Raw genomic sequence first — 15,906 nt, forward strand, 5'->3', positions numbered from 1 at the left:
TGCTATCGAGCAGCAGGAGAGGTGGACCGGGCCAGGCAGGGGGAGAGGTGGACCGGGCCAGGCAGGGGGAGAGGGGGACCAGGCCAGGCAGGGGGAGAGGGGGACCAGGCCAGGCAGGGGGAGAGGGGGACCAGGCCAGGCAGGGGGTTGACCTGGGGCAGTTCACTTCTGCACCCGCAAGGAAAACTGATTTAATCATATCTTGTTCTATCCCACTCTACAAGTACAGCTGCTGCCCTCAGCATTTTGATCTGGCAACACAAGCAGGTTTATAGCTGCTGTACTATGGCCATGGTAGATGACTGCGTGCCTAGGACAAAGTCTTGCTCTTCCTATGGGGATTGTCAGGTTTCAGAAATCCTATGACAATGGAATTCAACTCAATGCACACACACAACATGCCAAGTGTGGCCCTTTTCTGGAATACTCATGAAATGAAAGTCCCCCCATCCCCAGCTAACACAGACGCAAATCATTTACATTAAGTTATTTTTAATATTCTTTGCCTTAATCGTAAATTAACTGTTTTCAGATCTGAAATACATTATATTACATTAGACAGCAGATACACACTGTACATGAGAAGCTTCTGCTATTCTGAGGACTTGCTACATGATTCTGTCAGCCATCCTGATGGARTGACTATTAAACGATAGGGTGAGCTTAAAAACAAACTGCATATCTCACACAGCTTCACTCATCCATTTTATTTCATGTGTTTATTTCCTTATTTAACTCTGCATTGTTGGTTAAGGGCTCGTAAGTAAGCATTTCACGGTAAAGTCTACACATGTTGTATTCGGCACAAATTAACATTTGATTTGACATAAGAGATTTAAATCGAGACAAAAATAACTTGTTCAAGTATCTGATATACAGTACAAGTAGTGCAACTTATAATAAAATGTACTTTACATGTTGCAACTTAAGTCATGACTGATGCTGTTCATGTTAAACAATAGAAGTGATGACTTCATCCTACGACTTGTTCGTAAGCACTGCTTCTGAGGGATGCAGATAGAGAATAAACTCACTGTAGTGGATATACATTATTAGGTCAATTCTCTGAGGTTATTGTAGGCCTTTCTTGCAGTCAAACAACCAAATCGCCCCCAAGTGGCCTTATGGGTGGAATGTTATTAATATTTTTCATAATTAATAAACATTATTTCAGTCTTCTGTGGTGTATATAAAAGTGTAATATTAGCATGCAAACTCAAAATGTAATACATTTCAACTCTATATCTAACATGGTACAGGCGTCTTCTTTTTTTAAGCCCATAACCATGTGTGTGAGGTGTATACTTTTGTTTCAAAGTAGATCTGTTTAMGACTACCAAGAAACACTGTGTGACCCTGATTTAGCCCACTGCAGTAAAAGGTTAAATCACACCATTCTACTAGCTGTGTGAGCTGTGGGTTTGGCCTCCAGAAGGATAACTATTGTCTGGTCAGCACTTTCTTTACACAATGAGATCAGAATTCAGCTGGAAAAGGATTACAGGTATGAAAGGGTTCCTCAAAATGAATAAAAAGTCAATCCAATGCTATGCAATGCTATGCAAGAACCTAATATCGAACTTCAATGTTTCAGTCAAAACCTCTTCACAAAGGGCAATATCTACATTTTAAATGTGTTGCATCTTTCAACAACAAAGTAAAATGGAGACAGAGAATAACTGTTGAACAGAAAAAAACATGATTTCTTCCTGAAATAAGGACTGAGATTAACATTATGATTAATGTTGCTAGGAAACCAAGCACCATTACCAGAGGGTGGTGCAGTCTGCCCAACGCATCAATGGGGGCACACTGCCTGCCCTCCAGGACACCTACAGCACCCGATGTCACAGGAAGGCCTAAAAGATCATCAAGGACATCAACCACCCGAGCCACGGCCTGTTCACCCCACTACCATCCAGAATGCGAGGTCAGTACAAGTGAATCAAAGCTGGGCCACAGAGACTGAAAAACAGCTTGTATCTCAAGGCCATCAGACTGTTAAATAGCCATCACTAGCCGGCTACCACCCGGTTACTCAACCCTGCACCTTAGAGACTGGTCACTTTAATAATGGAACACTAGTCACTTTAATATATGTTTAAATACTGTTTTACTAATTTCATATGTGTATACTGTATTCTACTCTTACTGTGTTTTAGTCAATGCCACTCCGACATTGCTCGTCCGAATATTTACATATTTCTTAATTCCATTCTTTTACTTTTAGATTAGTGTGCATTATTGTGAATTGTTAGATACTACTGCACTTTTGGAGCAAGGAACACAAGCATTTCGCTACACCCGCAATAACATCTGCTAAATATGTGTTACCGTGACCAAAATTTGATTTGAAATGTACATATCCAGACCAGTGATACTGCTTACACCTCTAGTGTCCTTCTGACAGCAGCAATGGTGTGTCCGTATGTGTATGTCATTTTAAGGACACTGCTGGCTAAAGGGGGTAAAACACAAACATTTATAGTGGCTGGGCCACAATAGTGAACATGTTGATGGGCTTATGGGTGAGGGACACACATTTAGCAGGTGGCTATCAAGCCCTGAGGTGGTTGTCTCTACCACACCGATTTAGGACCAGTTGTCTACTCTAAATCAGACCTTTCAGATGACAGATGACCATATGATAATCCTATATGAAAACACTGATGAAGGGGAAAAGGCTAAAGAAGTCAATTTGATGCGAGTCAACGCATCACAACTTCAACATAAACAATGATCCGTCTGAACACTCACCTCTACTGTACAACCAAAAGACTCCCAAGTCCTAGGAGGATTTAACGAGAAGTAATGTGTGCTAAAGTCGACTTTCTACAGTATAACAGTAAGCATCATTTCCCTTTTCTTTCTGCATCAGTCCTCTATGGAGCAGCTAGTGTCATCAGCCGTCCTTCACCGGGGTCTCTTTGTCTCGCTAAAAATATGACATCTCTCTATGAGAGACATGAGCTGCTAGGGGAAATAGCTCCCAACGCAGAAGACAGTTTGCATTATTCACAAGGCTTCAGAGGTTTCCAGTGAAGTTAAACTGGACAAATACATAGCAATACATGGCAGTGAAGAGTCCAAAAGGCACACAACAAAGGATAGAGACATGATGAAAACAAGGCAGCGAGCAAGATTGGCACAAACAAAAGCCCCCCACCGCAGGGGAACGAAAAGTGAATTAGGGATTATCAAATTGGCAAACAGAAAAAGGGTGAAAAAACCTTATCAAAACAAAGATGAGGAAAAGAAGCAACAGAGAGCACAAAAACCACTCCAATTTCCACAAGCGTAGCACCATTCAATGCAATCGCTCAAACTCAGAAGACGATGCAGCACAACGCATTCCCACAATGCAATTTGGTTTCAAAGAGATGATGGACCCATCGGGCGTCAGAGAAAACTACTTCTCTAAAGGAAAAGAGATGTAAGCTGATTCTGAAGTCCTCTGTCTATGGCTTATGAGACGCATAACGAGTAGATTGACTTGARTGTATTTAGTGTGCAGCGAGTTCAGCCTGTGGTACAGTAGCTAGCATTATCTTAACTAATTTTGTTTTATAAACAAGTAAAGGTTATTGCAGGTTGCACTTGGCAGTCCAGCGCTCCTTGTACACTGAGCAGAGTGGTACTCTGTGTGGCTGCTGAGAGGGACTAGAGAGCAGTGTAAAAGGGATGGATGAAATAGGCGGGGCTAAGGTGACCGTCGGGTGGTGGTTAGTGGGCTTGGGGTTGTGACGATTGGGACTGACACAGGAAGTGGTCACCAGTAGAAGGAGCGGGACAGGAAGTTGGCGGCTGTGCTGAGCCAGCCCACGCCATCTGTGATGGAGCCAACGCGTGTCACGGCCTTGTCCTGCTCCTGAGACGGGCTTTCCTCCTCAGGGAGGTAGTCTGGGATGTCCTCGTTGTGCTCCACCACCGCCTCCTCTGCACCCTCCTGGAATGGAAGCATCAGCTGGGGGGGGGAAGACAACAGGGAATAGTTCAGAATCCCTACCTAGTGGCAAACTGGTTTGACATAAAAAATATATAGTGAAGACAACAAAACAAAACCAAGATCAGGCAACCTCAAACTATTCTCGACCTCTAGTGCCATGTCTGAAACATAAGTGAACCAGCTCTTCCCCCTGCTGGACAGCAGGGGAACAGCAGCAGGTCAGTGAGGCRCAGTGGCTCCTGTTGATAAAACTCCCCCCAGCCTACCATCACAGTGACCAGGGGGAGGGGAGCAGTGGTCTAGTCTAGTCTACTTCAGCAGGGAGGGGGAGTTCCTTGTGTTACTAATGTTTTTATCCTATCATCCTCATGTATTTTTTATGGTATTCTGCATGTTTGGGAAGGGCCCTTAAGTAAGCATTTCACTGTTCTGCTTCGTAAACAACAGGTGTAGACTGTGACATAACATTTGATGGGTGTAGGGGGTTCATGGGGTTAGGTTTCCTATAGATACAGGGTGTCGTGACACACTGCTTCGAGGGCATGCTGGGATTGGTCATGTGACTAGGCGGTGAGTAACGCCCTCAGGACAGAGAGATATGACAAGCTAACAGTCACTCCAAATAACTACCATCCCCATCCCCAGCACACAGAGACACAGAAGCATCTCCAGCTCTACCATGCCTACTCCCACTGGGTGTGGACCGTTTGAGTTAGACAATGAACCACAGCACCCTAATATAACCCACCACAAAGACTTGCCCTGTCAGGTAACAGGGCAACCGGTCACAGTTGAGATTTTTGAATCACGTTTGAAAATTCACCTTTTTCAGCCTGGTCTTTAATAAATTATTTTACAGTTATTTAGCTTGGCCTTTAAAACAATGGCTTCACTATTATTTTAGAGAAGGTTTTTTGCTTGATGTTCTTTTATTAATCTATTTTATTACCTTCAGTTTTTTTTCCCCCACGTTCATTTTACTATAAAATGTTGCGATTTCAAATGCACTTTAAATAAAGTTGAGTTTGATTTGAGTACTATCCCTCCCCCTCCTTCTACTCACCTCTCCTCCATCCTCTCCCTTCACCACCTGTGCAGCCTTCATCACCTTGGTGGAGTTGATCGCCGTGCCCAGTGCCTGAGGAACACAAAGATGGGCGGTCTTTGTATAACAGATTTGTAACCAAAATAACTGATGTTTTAAACTCTTCTTTTCTGGCCAGAGTGCAGTGTTTAATGGATGGAGCGCGCTTTTGTGGTCGGACTCACCTCAGCCTTGATGTCAGAGCGGATCCTGACCACACACCTCTTCACAGCCATCTGGAAGGTGAAGCTGATCACCCCCCGGATCTTCAACAGGGCCTCCTCACACAGACTTCTCCGAGTCTGAGAGACAGCAGGGGGAAAATAAACAAAATGAGGACGAGAAAATACAATATTGACGTGAAAGCAGCGCCGGATACAAATGTAACCATCTACGTTCTATTCGGATGAAGGGGTTTCCTGTTACATTACATTTACAGCAGCAACATAACAATCAACATGACATTTCAAAAGAGCTCATCTCTCATTGTCCAGTGTGTGTGGAGATATGAGTGGTGTGTCACTGAGTCTGTCTGGTGTAATGTGATCAGGGACAGGTGCAGCTCTCCTGTGGTGTGGTATTCAGGTCTGATCTCAACACCCTGCTGTTCAATGGTTGACATTTACAACACTGACCTACACTCCCTGACAACCTCTGTTAACACTGTGGTCACCGTGACAACAGAGCAACATTATGCCTGTCTCAGGGGTTCTAGTGGTGGTGACTTCTCGAAATGTGTTAGCCTATCACTATAAAGACAGATTTGATTCCTCACCCGTTTTGATTCCAGTGAGACACATTAAGGCCAGAAGTCATGAAGCAAAAGAACAGTTTGGAATCAAGCCTGGATTTTTGGTTTGGCAAACTGATCTCCTCAGGTGTCATAGTGTTTGTACAAGGTGGAGACACCACTATCCACTCACCGAGTCATCCAGGCCGTCGATGTGCAGCACCACGGTCTTGGCCCTCTTGTTGGTGGAGCCCAGGAAGAAGTGGGCCTTGCGTCTGCAGGAGGCAGCCTCAGCCTGCTCTGCCTCATTACCAGCTGCCTGCAGAATCTCATAGATCTCAGACGCCAGCAGCTTGGTCTCCCCTGGGGAGCTGCTCCTGAGAGAGGGGAGAAAGAACGAGAGAGGTTAAGTATAAAACATTTAATTTTCAAATAATTTTGTGGACAGTTCTCTCAGCAAACAAATGCATACTTGCTGTTAGAGATTTTTATTTATTTTTTTACATTAATTTTAAAAACCTTGACTTCTTCGTCATACTCTCCTCAAATCCAGACAAGGGCAAGATGGTAGCAATGAATCCAAGTCAAAAGAAAAGTGGACATACACAGTAAAAAGTATCCATGTCTACGCTGTCTCTTTGTACAACAGGACGACGGCGGTCTCCGTTACAGTTCAGTGTCCTGTCCTCTGTGGTCTAAGCCTGTCCATGTCTCTCTCAGAGTGGTTGATATTTCTAAAGGTCGTCGCTCTGCCAGACAAACTGCATGGTAAGAGAGCTGTCCAGCTGCATGAGGGGGAGGGGGGGTCCCATACGCTTACAGAGAGCCACTGTGACAGGCTTGTCACTACCTAACCTTTCCACTGAATAAATAGACAGCCCTGTTGAAGGAGAAATTACCACACTACAATCATAAAAACGGCCAAACATTCACAAAGGTCTCTGTCAGTCTCTAAAATGTCTAATAATTAGGCTATACTGTTAATGAAAGTATTAAAAGTCTTCTTATTCAACAGAGAACATCAGACAGATCATAATTGAAAGAGCGAGATTGATCAGTAAATATGATTTCTGAAGCATACGTTAGCTTGGCTAATAGAAGTACAATGCCTCCTTAGCGGAGAGCATGGCTAAGCTCTAGATCAGGGATCATCAGCTAGATTCAGCCGCAGGAGGATTTTTTCTTGAACGAATGGCCGGGTGCCGGAACATAATTACAAATCATTTGTAGACTGCAAATTGACTGCAAGAAGCCCAAACAGATATAATATTTGACTAACACATAATAATAGCAAACCTTACTTACGATCATATATCGCTCTCTCATATACACACACATATATATATAAATATATACATACATACATACATACACACACACACACATATATATATATACACACATATATACATGGTGCATTCATAATACCCCTTTACTTTTTCCACATTTTGTTCAATTACAGCCTCATCAATCTACACACAATACCCCATAATGACAAACCAAAACAGAATTTTAGATTTTTTTTGCAAAAGTATTAAAAATAAAACTTATTTACATAAGTATTCAGACCCTTTGCTATGAGACTCAAAATTGAGCTCAGGTGCATCCTGTTTCCATTCATCATCCTTGAGATGTTTCTACAACTTGATTGGAGTCCACCTGTGGTAAATTYAATTGATTGGACATGATTTGGAAAAGCACACACCGGTCTATAGAAGCTCCCACAGTTGACAGTGTATGTCAGAGAAATAAACAAGTCATGAGGTGTAAGGAATTTTCCATAGAGTTCCTAGACAAAATTGTGTCGAGCCATAGATCTGGGGAAGGGTACCAAAAAATGTCTGCAGCATTGAAGATCCCCCAAGAACACAGTGTCCTCGATCATTCTTAAATGGAAGAAGTTTGGAACCACCAAGACTCTTTCAAGAGCTGGCCGCCCGGCCAAACTGAGCAATTGGGGGAGAAGGGCCTTCGTCAGGGAGGTGACCAAGAACCTGATGGTCACTCTGAGTCCCTCTGTGGAGATGAGAGATCCTTCCAGAAAGACAACCATCTCTGCATTACTCCACCAATCAGGTCTTTACAATAGAGTGGCCAGACGGAAGCCACTCCTCAGTAAAAGGCACATGACAGCCCGCTTGGAGTTTGCCAAAAGGCACCGAAAGGTGCATGAGAAACAAGATTCTCTGGTCTGATGAAACCAAGATTGAACTTTTTGGCCTGAATGACAAGCATCACGTCAGGAGGAAACCTGGCACCATCCCTATGATGAAGAGTGGTGGCAACATCATGCTGTGGGGATGTTTTTCAGCGGCAGGGACTGTGAGACGAGTCAGGGGAGAGGGAAATATGAACAGAGTAAAGTACAGAGATCCTTGATGAAAACCTGCTCCAGAGTGCTCAGGACCTCAGACAGGGGCGAAGGTTCACCTTCCAACAGGACATCGACCCTAAGCACACAGCCAAGACAACGCAGGAGTGGCTTCGGGACAAGTCTCTGAATGTCCATGAGTGGCCCAGCCAGAGACCGGACTTGAACCCAATCGAACATTTCTGGAGACCTGAAAATAGCTGTGCAGCAACGCTCCCCATCCAACCTGACAGAGCTTGAGAGGATCTGCAGAGAAGAATTGGAGAAACTCCCCAAATACAGGTGTGCCAAGCTTGTAGCGTCATACCCAAGAAGACTTGAGGATGTAATCGCTGCCAAATGTGCTTAAAGAAAGTAAAGGGTCTGATGTTTTTTGTTTTTTTATAAATTAGCAACAATTTCTAAAAACCTGTTTTTGCTTTGTTATTATGGGGTAGTGTGTGTAGATTGATGAGTGGAAAAAATAATGTAATCAATTTTAGAATAAGGCTGTAACCTAACAAAATGTGGAAAAAGTCTGAATACTTTACGAATGGACTAGACAACGCACCTTCCACAAGCTACATGGTATCACTACCAATTTTCATTAAAGGACTCGAAACAGCTTTAAAATAAAATGAATCCCCACACAGAGTGTAACAGCAGAGCCTTGGGACTGGACTGGTGTTAACACCAACATAGAGAAACTTCGCTAGCCTGTCCCTCCCTTAAGTCTTGTGTTCACACTCTCTCCAGCCATGAACGACCTCTGCCCAAAGTCAGGGTGTGTAGAATGGTAGCAGGGGGAGCCGGTGTGACCACAGGGCCCTTCTTGACAGGGCCTGTCACTAGCTGAAGTGACTGGCTGGTTAGCCCTAGGCCCAGGGTCAGTCTCACAGAGAGTTGGGCCCTAGGAGAAGATCATACAGCCTGGTATGGGCCTGCCAACCGCTGGCATATCTCCATCTTAGTGCCAGTGATAAGCAGCAGTCGTAACGCCAAACACCCTCCAGATACTCTCACCCAACAACCCGATCTGGAGCATCACACACATCTAAAGACTAGAGAGCCGCCTCTGGGTGACCACAATGTGTCGGCCATTTTGATTTAGCAAGGTACCCAAAGGTGGCTCATTTATACCCTCTCCTCCCCCCTATAACTCTTCCCCAGGTCGTTGCTGTAAAAGAGAATATGTTCTCAGTCAACTGATAAAAATAAGGGTCAATAAATTAAAACAGGAGGGCTTCCTAAATATTAAAGGGTATATAGTAAGGGTAAATTAAATTGTAAATGTTTTATGCCTGGCTAAATGGCATTCAATGGACATGAACATGACAGACGCAGTGATGAAAGTGTAGATCTTGGCTGCACAGCCCAATATAACAGTCCTTGAGAGAAATACCTGGCAACCCTAACATTGTTCAGCATTTAACAAAAGCCAGTGAGAACACTGACTAGATTAATTGTGATATTTAAAAAAAACAAGTGGCAGGTTGCATTAAATCCCTCAATGTGTGGAAACAGCAAATTAATTGTTTACAGACCCACTTTAATTCAGAATTAATCAAATTCATCCTTACATGTCAACCTTAGACAACCTTCCTGTCCAGAACATTTGCAAACATGCACATATTGCCTGCTGAAAGCAAGAGAAATACTAGGATGAGGTTTAAGTGAAAAGTGCACAGTATGCTTCCATGTGTGTGTGTCTGTCTGCTCATTCTGATGCAGTGCAGTGGCGGTGATGGGGAGGGGACTTACTTCTGCATGACATTCTGCAGACTCAGCATCATGCCCAGCTCTCCCTTCATCTTCTCTCTGTTGGTCCGACATTCTGCCAGGTAGCGCACTGCCTGGAAGGACAAGAGAAACCATTACCTCAAACTGACCTAACACCATCTTTGGTTTTATGTCTGTCAGGGCACAGTGTTTCCCCCAGAATTGTTTTCAGTAGTGGTGGCAAGGGTTGAGGCTGCTGCTGCAGGGGGTGTGGGTTGCATTGGTAGTAGCGGTAGGAGGTGGGGGGGTAGAAAATAGGGGAAACACTGTAGTGTGTGTTAAAAATCAGACAAGCAAAGACACATACACAAACACACACCACACATGGCTAAGCAGCCAACCAGCCACTTACGTGCAGCAAGAGCAAGTACTGTGTATGTGTGTGTTGCATAACCAATGCAAACACGCAACAAGTACAGTGTCCAGGTCACCACTAAATAAGAACTATTATATAAACCACTCAGATGTGTGTGCGGATTCTTKGAGATATGCCTGAGAACACACCATCACTCTAACCTGTCCTGACACAACTGGACAGCAGGGGGGGGGGGGCACATGACAAGAACACACAAACCACCTCACTTTTAGAACCCCTCGAGAGGACAGCTACATAACTTGTGTAAATAAACTCCACAGACTGACACTTGTTATCATGAGCAGTACGAGAATATGTGCACACTGCTGGTACACTCAAGATTAGCCTAGATCTTTCTTCCCTGTTCCAATTCCTTTTGATCAATGGATCAGGTCACATTTCTGCATAACCATACTTAAGTAGTACTTTCCAGGATTTTTACTTAAGTCGTGTTTTGGGGTATCTGTACTTTACTATTTATATTTTTTTTTACAACTTTTACTCCACTACATTCCTAAAGAAAATAATGTAYTTTCTACTCCATACATTTTCCATGACACCCGAAAGTGGTCGTTACATTTTGAATGCTTAGCAGGCCATGAAAATTGTCTAATTTACACACTTAGAGAAAAAATGCCTGGTCATCTTGACTGCATCTGACCTGGCGGACTGACTAAACACAAATGCTTTGTTTTTAAATTATGTCTGAGTGTGGAGTGTGCCCCTGGCTATCCGTAAATTTAAAAAACAAGAATATCGTGCCGTCTGATTTGCCTAATATAATAATTAGAAATGATTTACACTTTTACCTTTGATACTTAAAAAAATGGAAAACCAAATACTTTTACTCAAGTATTATTTTACTGGGCGACTTTCACTTTTACTTGAGTCATTTTCATTTAAGGTATCTTTACTTTTACTAAATTATGACAATTGGGTACTTTTTCAACCACTGTGCATTACAGGGCCTGGAGCAAAGAAAACTCCTGACCTTGCATAACCAACAAAATGACCAAATGATGGTGGATGAGCCTTACCAATAATGCTGAGTAGACGACCTGAGGGTTGGGGTGGTCCAGAAAGAGGATGAGGCCCGGTAAGCAGCCGTTGTCCTGTACTATGGCTCGTCTGTTGAGGGGGTCAGCTGCAAGATCTCGTAGCTGGTTCACCACAGTCAGCGCATCCAGCTCCCTACTCATGGTGCCTCCTCTCCCAGTGCCGTGCACATCAAACCAGCCTCTTTACACTGTGGGTATAATAGGATCAAGTTAGATTTAGCTGTACAGTACCGAACATATTCATTACAATCGCATCTGTTTCAGTGGCAACAGTCTCTAATGCCTTTATTTGTGGGACACTCACTGCAAGACCAAACCAACCAATTGAAAAGACACTGCCAATAACACATTATGTATCGATCTGTTCAAATACTGCAATCAGTATGAGCATCAGATTGTGATTTGTGAAAAACAAATCAATTTGACAGGTCACATAAAAAGCAACACCATTATTATTTTTGTCTGTAAGCCTACTAACACAACTATGTTAAAGTGCTAGTTATTTATTCAGACACTTGGCTGAAACATAAAACGTGGCAGTCCATTACATAGACTTATTTTTCTACTGTATTATTGACTGTATGTTTGTTTTACTCCATGTGTAACTCTGTGTTGTTGTATGTGTCGAACTGCTTTGCTTTATCTTGGCCAGGTCACAATTGTAAATGAGAACTTGTTCTCAACTTGCCTACCTGGTTAAATAAAGGTGAAAAAAATAAATAAAAATTGTGACACATGATGACACAGGTTTAATTAAACAATGTAATGATATAGTACTGTTAACGTCACATTAGCAGGCTGTTCTGAAATGGGCCAGTACATAGTGCAGGTTAGCAAATAAGGCTCATTATGGAGGCCACAGTTACAACAAAATGCCCAACGGACCAAAATAAAGCAAATATGGAGWTTTTTTTACTAAGAATTACCCTAGTTTTATTCTGAACAACCAGTCGCAAGCAAGATCAATAGCCAAAACCACTAGCTAGCAAACTGGTTAGCGGGCTAGCTAACCAATGTAGCTAGCTAGTTTGTCATTGCCTTTTTTTCACAATCGTTTGAATGCAAATTGAATGAATGGGTGATGGTGAATGGCCATCCATGTTTATAATCAGAACTGTAAGAATTCCTAACGTTAGCTGGTTCCTTCACCTTGCTGTAGCATTGATTGTTGTCCACGCATAACCTCTGAAAACACGCCCAGGACAACCAGAAACACATTACTCTCTGGGCTACAGTAGCTAACGTTAGTCAGTATTAGCATATTATTACCTTTTCTCCAAGTGATCTCCCGTTATTTTGATTATACAATGACAGCGATTAGGTTAAAAAAAGAAAGCTGTTTCGGTCATACAATTTCKTCAAATAGCTAACGTTAGCTAGCTAACGGGTACATTTTACGATTCATCACGGCCTCTGTGTGAAGACAGCTGATTGAACGGTTCCGTTGTGACTGACAAGACGAAGAGCCAATCAGAGCGTTTTTTCTGTCAGCCAGGACACTAGGGCCGAAGATGTTTATAACTAACCCAAGATCGACCAAATCCTGTCGTTTCCAAGTTTAGCAAGTGAATCATCAAATCAAATTTCAAACCAAATGTATTTATATAGCCCTTCTTACATCAGCTGATATCTCAAAGTGCTGTACAGAAACCCAGCCTAAAACCCCAAACAGCAAGCAATGCAGGTGTAGAAGCACGGTGGCTAGGAAAAACTCCCTAGAAAGGCCAAAANGTGCTGTACAGAAACCCAGCCTAAAACCCCAAACAGCAAGCAATGCAGGTGTAGAAGCACGGTGGCTAGGAAAAACTCCCTAGAAAGGCCAAAAATCATAGTGGTCAGAACAAGGAAGAAGATGGGCAGAGCCAAGCACGAGCTAGCGAGAGCCTATTGACGCGTTCTAGCATGTGTTGCAACCTGTTCTCAGAGCATTTCGTATTATCCTATATGTACATTTAGTATGATATGTTATGTTTCGTATGGTACAGTAGCTATTCATTTATGGCTGTCCATCACCCATTTCGGGTGATATGTTATGATTTACAATTTGTATTAAATCAAATCAAATCGTATTTATCATATGCTGCGAMTACAACAGGTGTAGACCTTGCTTACTTACCAGCAACGCAGTTTTAAGAAAAATACATAAAGGAAAAATAAGAAATAAAGTAACAAATAATTAAAGAGCAGCAGTAAATTCAAATCAAATCAAAATCAAGTTTATTTTAAATAGCCCTTCGTACATCAGCTAATATCTCGAAGTGCTGTACAGAAACCCAGCCTAAAACCCCAAACAGCAAGCAATGCAGGTGTAGAAGCAAATTAACAATAGCGAGACTATATACAGGGGGTACCGGGGTTAGTCGAGGTAATTGAGGTAATATATACATGTACAGTAGGTAAAGTTATTAAAGTGACTTATGCATAGATAATAACACAGAGTAGCAACAGTGTGCATTTGATTAGATGTTCAGTAGTCTTATGGCTTGGGGGTAGAAGCTGTTTTGAAGCCTCTTGGACCTAGACTTGGCGCTTGCCGTGCGGTAGCAAAGAGAACAGTCTATGACTATGATGGCTGGAGTCTTTGATCATTTTTAGTGCCTTCCTCTGACACCGCCTGGTATAGAGGTCCTGGATGGCAGGAAGTTTGGCCGCAGTGATGTACTGGACCGTACGCACTACCCTCTGTAGTACCTTGCGGTCGGAGGCCGTGCAGTTGCCATACCAGGCAGTGATGCAACCAGTCAGGATGCTCTCAATGGTACAGYTGTAGAACCTTTTGAGGATCTGAGGACCCATGCCAAATCTTTTCAGTCTCCTGAGGGGGGCATAGGTTTTGTCGTGTCCTCTTCACGACTGTGTTATGAATTTGCAAAAAGTACAATATGTTAGGATTTTTACAGAACATATATGTTACGCATTTTTGCTAGGTGGCTAATGTTAGCTAACTCACTCGTGTTAGCTAGGCTAAGGGTTAAGGTTAAGGGTTAGGGTTAAAGTTAAATTTAGGAGTTGGGTTAAAGGGTTACGTTTAGGATTAGAAGAAGGGTTAGCTAAAACGTTTAAGGTTAGGTGAAGGGTTAGCAAAAACGGTTAAGGTTAGGGTGAGGGGAATGGTTAGCTAACATGCTAAGTAGTTGCAAAGTATACTGAAAAAATATATAAACTCAACATGTAAAGTGTTGGCCCCAGTTTTCATAAGATGAAATAAAAGAGCCCAGAAATGTTCCATATGCACAGAAATATTATTTACCTGAAATTGTGTGCACAAATTTGTTTAAATCCCTGTTARTGAGCATTTCTCCTTTTCCAAAAKAATCCACCTGACAGGTGTGGCATATCAAGAAGTTGATTAAACATGATCATTACACCTTGTGCTGGGGACAATAAAAGGCCACTCTAAAATGTGCAGTTTTGTCATACAACACAATGACACAGATGTTTCAAGTTTTGAGGGAGCGTGCAATTGGCATGCTGACTGCAGGAATGTCCACCAGAGCTGTTGCCAGAGAATCCAATGTTAATTTCTCTATCCTAAGCGTCCTCCAACGTTGTTTAGAGAATTTGGCAGTCCGTCAACCGGACTCACAACCGCACACCACATTTAAAAACTGCAACCCAGGACCTCCACATCTGGCTTCTTCACATACAGGATTGTCTGAGACCAGCCACCCAAACAACTGATGAAACTGTGTGATTGCATTAGTGACGAATTTCTGCACAAACTGTCAGAAACCGTCTCAGGAAAGACCATCTGCGTACTTGTACTCATTGTCCTCAGCAGGGTCTTGACCTGACAGCAGTTTGGCATCGTAACCAACTTCAGTGGACAAATGCTCACCTTCGATGCCAACTGGCACGCTGGAGAAGTGTGAACTGTAACTCAGTAAAATCTTTGAAATTGTTGCACATTGTTTTTATATTTATTTATCTAAAAATTAGCAAGTATTTGAAAAGTTGGTAATTATATAAAATGCTAAAGTTGTCTGTGATGAGATTCAAACTCGCAACCTTTGGGCTGCTAGACGTTCGCGTTCTATGGCCACCTACGTTATACGTCCACCCAGCCACCCCGATCTGTCTTATGTAACCACACCAAAGTAATGTAGGGTACTATATGGATTTACGTATAGAATAATACGAAATRCTCTGAGACCAGGTTGCGCATTTTCCATTAGGGAACGCCTACACTTTGACGTTTGCTTTTGCAATAACTCAATTCGCCATTGCACTCCTTCTAAACAACGCAAGTTTTGGAAACTTTGGCAAAGGGTAAAATCTAAAAAAACGTTGTCCACTCTGTTCGTAACAGATTCTAGTTTTGGAAACAGAAAACTGTATTGAGATCAAATGTGTCATCGATKAGAAAATTTRCAGAATGTCGGCCAAAACCCATCTAACTCCATGTTCTGCCACTGGGCTTCCTCTCACCATCATATTTGGTAGTAAGTGGAACCGTCAACCAGATACTTCACAGTTACACATCTGGTGAAATATCTGTCTCATTAAAATACATTTTAATATAAAGTTAGCAAAATAGATACGATCTTGCTACCATGGAAAGGAAAATACCTGTTTATTTGTGGAAAAATCACCATGATTAACTC

General features: G+C 42.6%; 1 protein-coding gene across 2 annotated transcripts; it reads right to left on the bottom strand.

The window, feature by feature from the left end:
* Positions 1-692: 692 nt before the first annotated feature.
* On the bottom strand, positions 693-13,032 carry LOC111972816 (armadillo repeat-containing protein 1). 2 transcript variants are annotated; one of them, XM_023999913.2, is made up of 7 exons: positions 12,572-13,032; positions 11,282-11,490; positions 9,872-9,963; positions 5,954-6,137; positions 5,216-5,332; positions 5,010-5,084; positions 693-3,964 (listed from the first exon to the last, which is right to left on the bottom strand). In XM_023999913.2, the coding sequence occupies exons 2-7, from the start codon at positions 11,441-11,443 to the stop codon at positions 3,770-3,772; spliced, it is 825 nt and encodes a 274-aa protein (XP_023855681.1). In that variant the 5' UTR covers positions 11,444-11,490; positions 12,572-13,032; the 3' UTR covers positions 693-3,769. The 2 variants fall into 2 exon arrangements, with proteins under 2 accessions (XP_023855681.1, XP_023855682.1); XM_023999914.2 differs by having other exon boundaries at positions 12,921-13,026.
* Between the last annotated feature and the right edge of the window lie 2,874 nt (positions 13,033-15,906).

The sequence above is a fragment of the Salvelinus sp. IW2-2015 genome, linkage group LG14 (genome assembly GCF_002910315.2).
Source record: "Salvelinus sp. IW2-2015 linkage group LG14, ASM291031v2, whole genome shotgun sequence".
Lineage (NCBI taxonomy): Eukaryota > Metazoa > Chordata > Actinopteri > Salmoniformes > Salmonidae > Salvelinus > Salvelinus sp. IW2-2015.

What these genes read in the sequence shown, in the direction of transcription:
- LOC111972816 (XM_023999913.2), bottom strand. Translation starts at nt 11,443, where the DNA reads ATGAGTAGGGAGCTGGATGCGCTGACTGTGGTGAACCAGCTACGAGAT. An exon ending in CTGCAGAATGTCATGCAGAA is followed by an intron (nt 6,138 to 9,871) that starts GTAAGTCCCCTC and finishes CCCCTCTCTCAG; the next exon opens with GAGCAGCTCCCCAGGGGAGA. An exon ending in TCGACGGCCTGGATGACTCG is followed by an intron (nt 5,333 to 5,953) that starts GTGAGTGGATAG and finishes GCTGTCTCTCAG; the next exon opens with ACTCGGAGAAGTCTGTGTGA.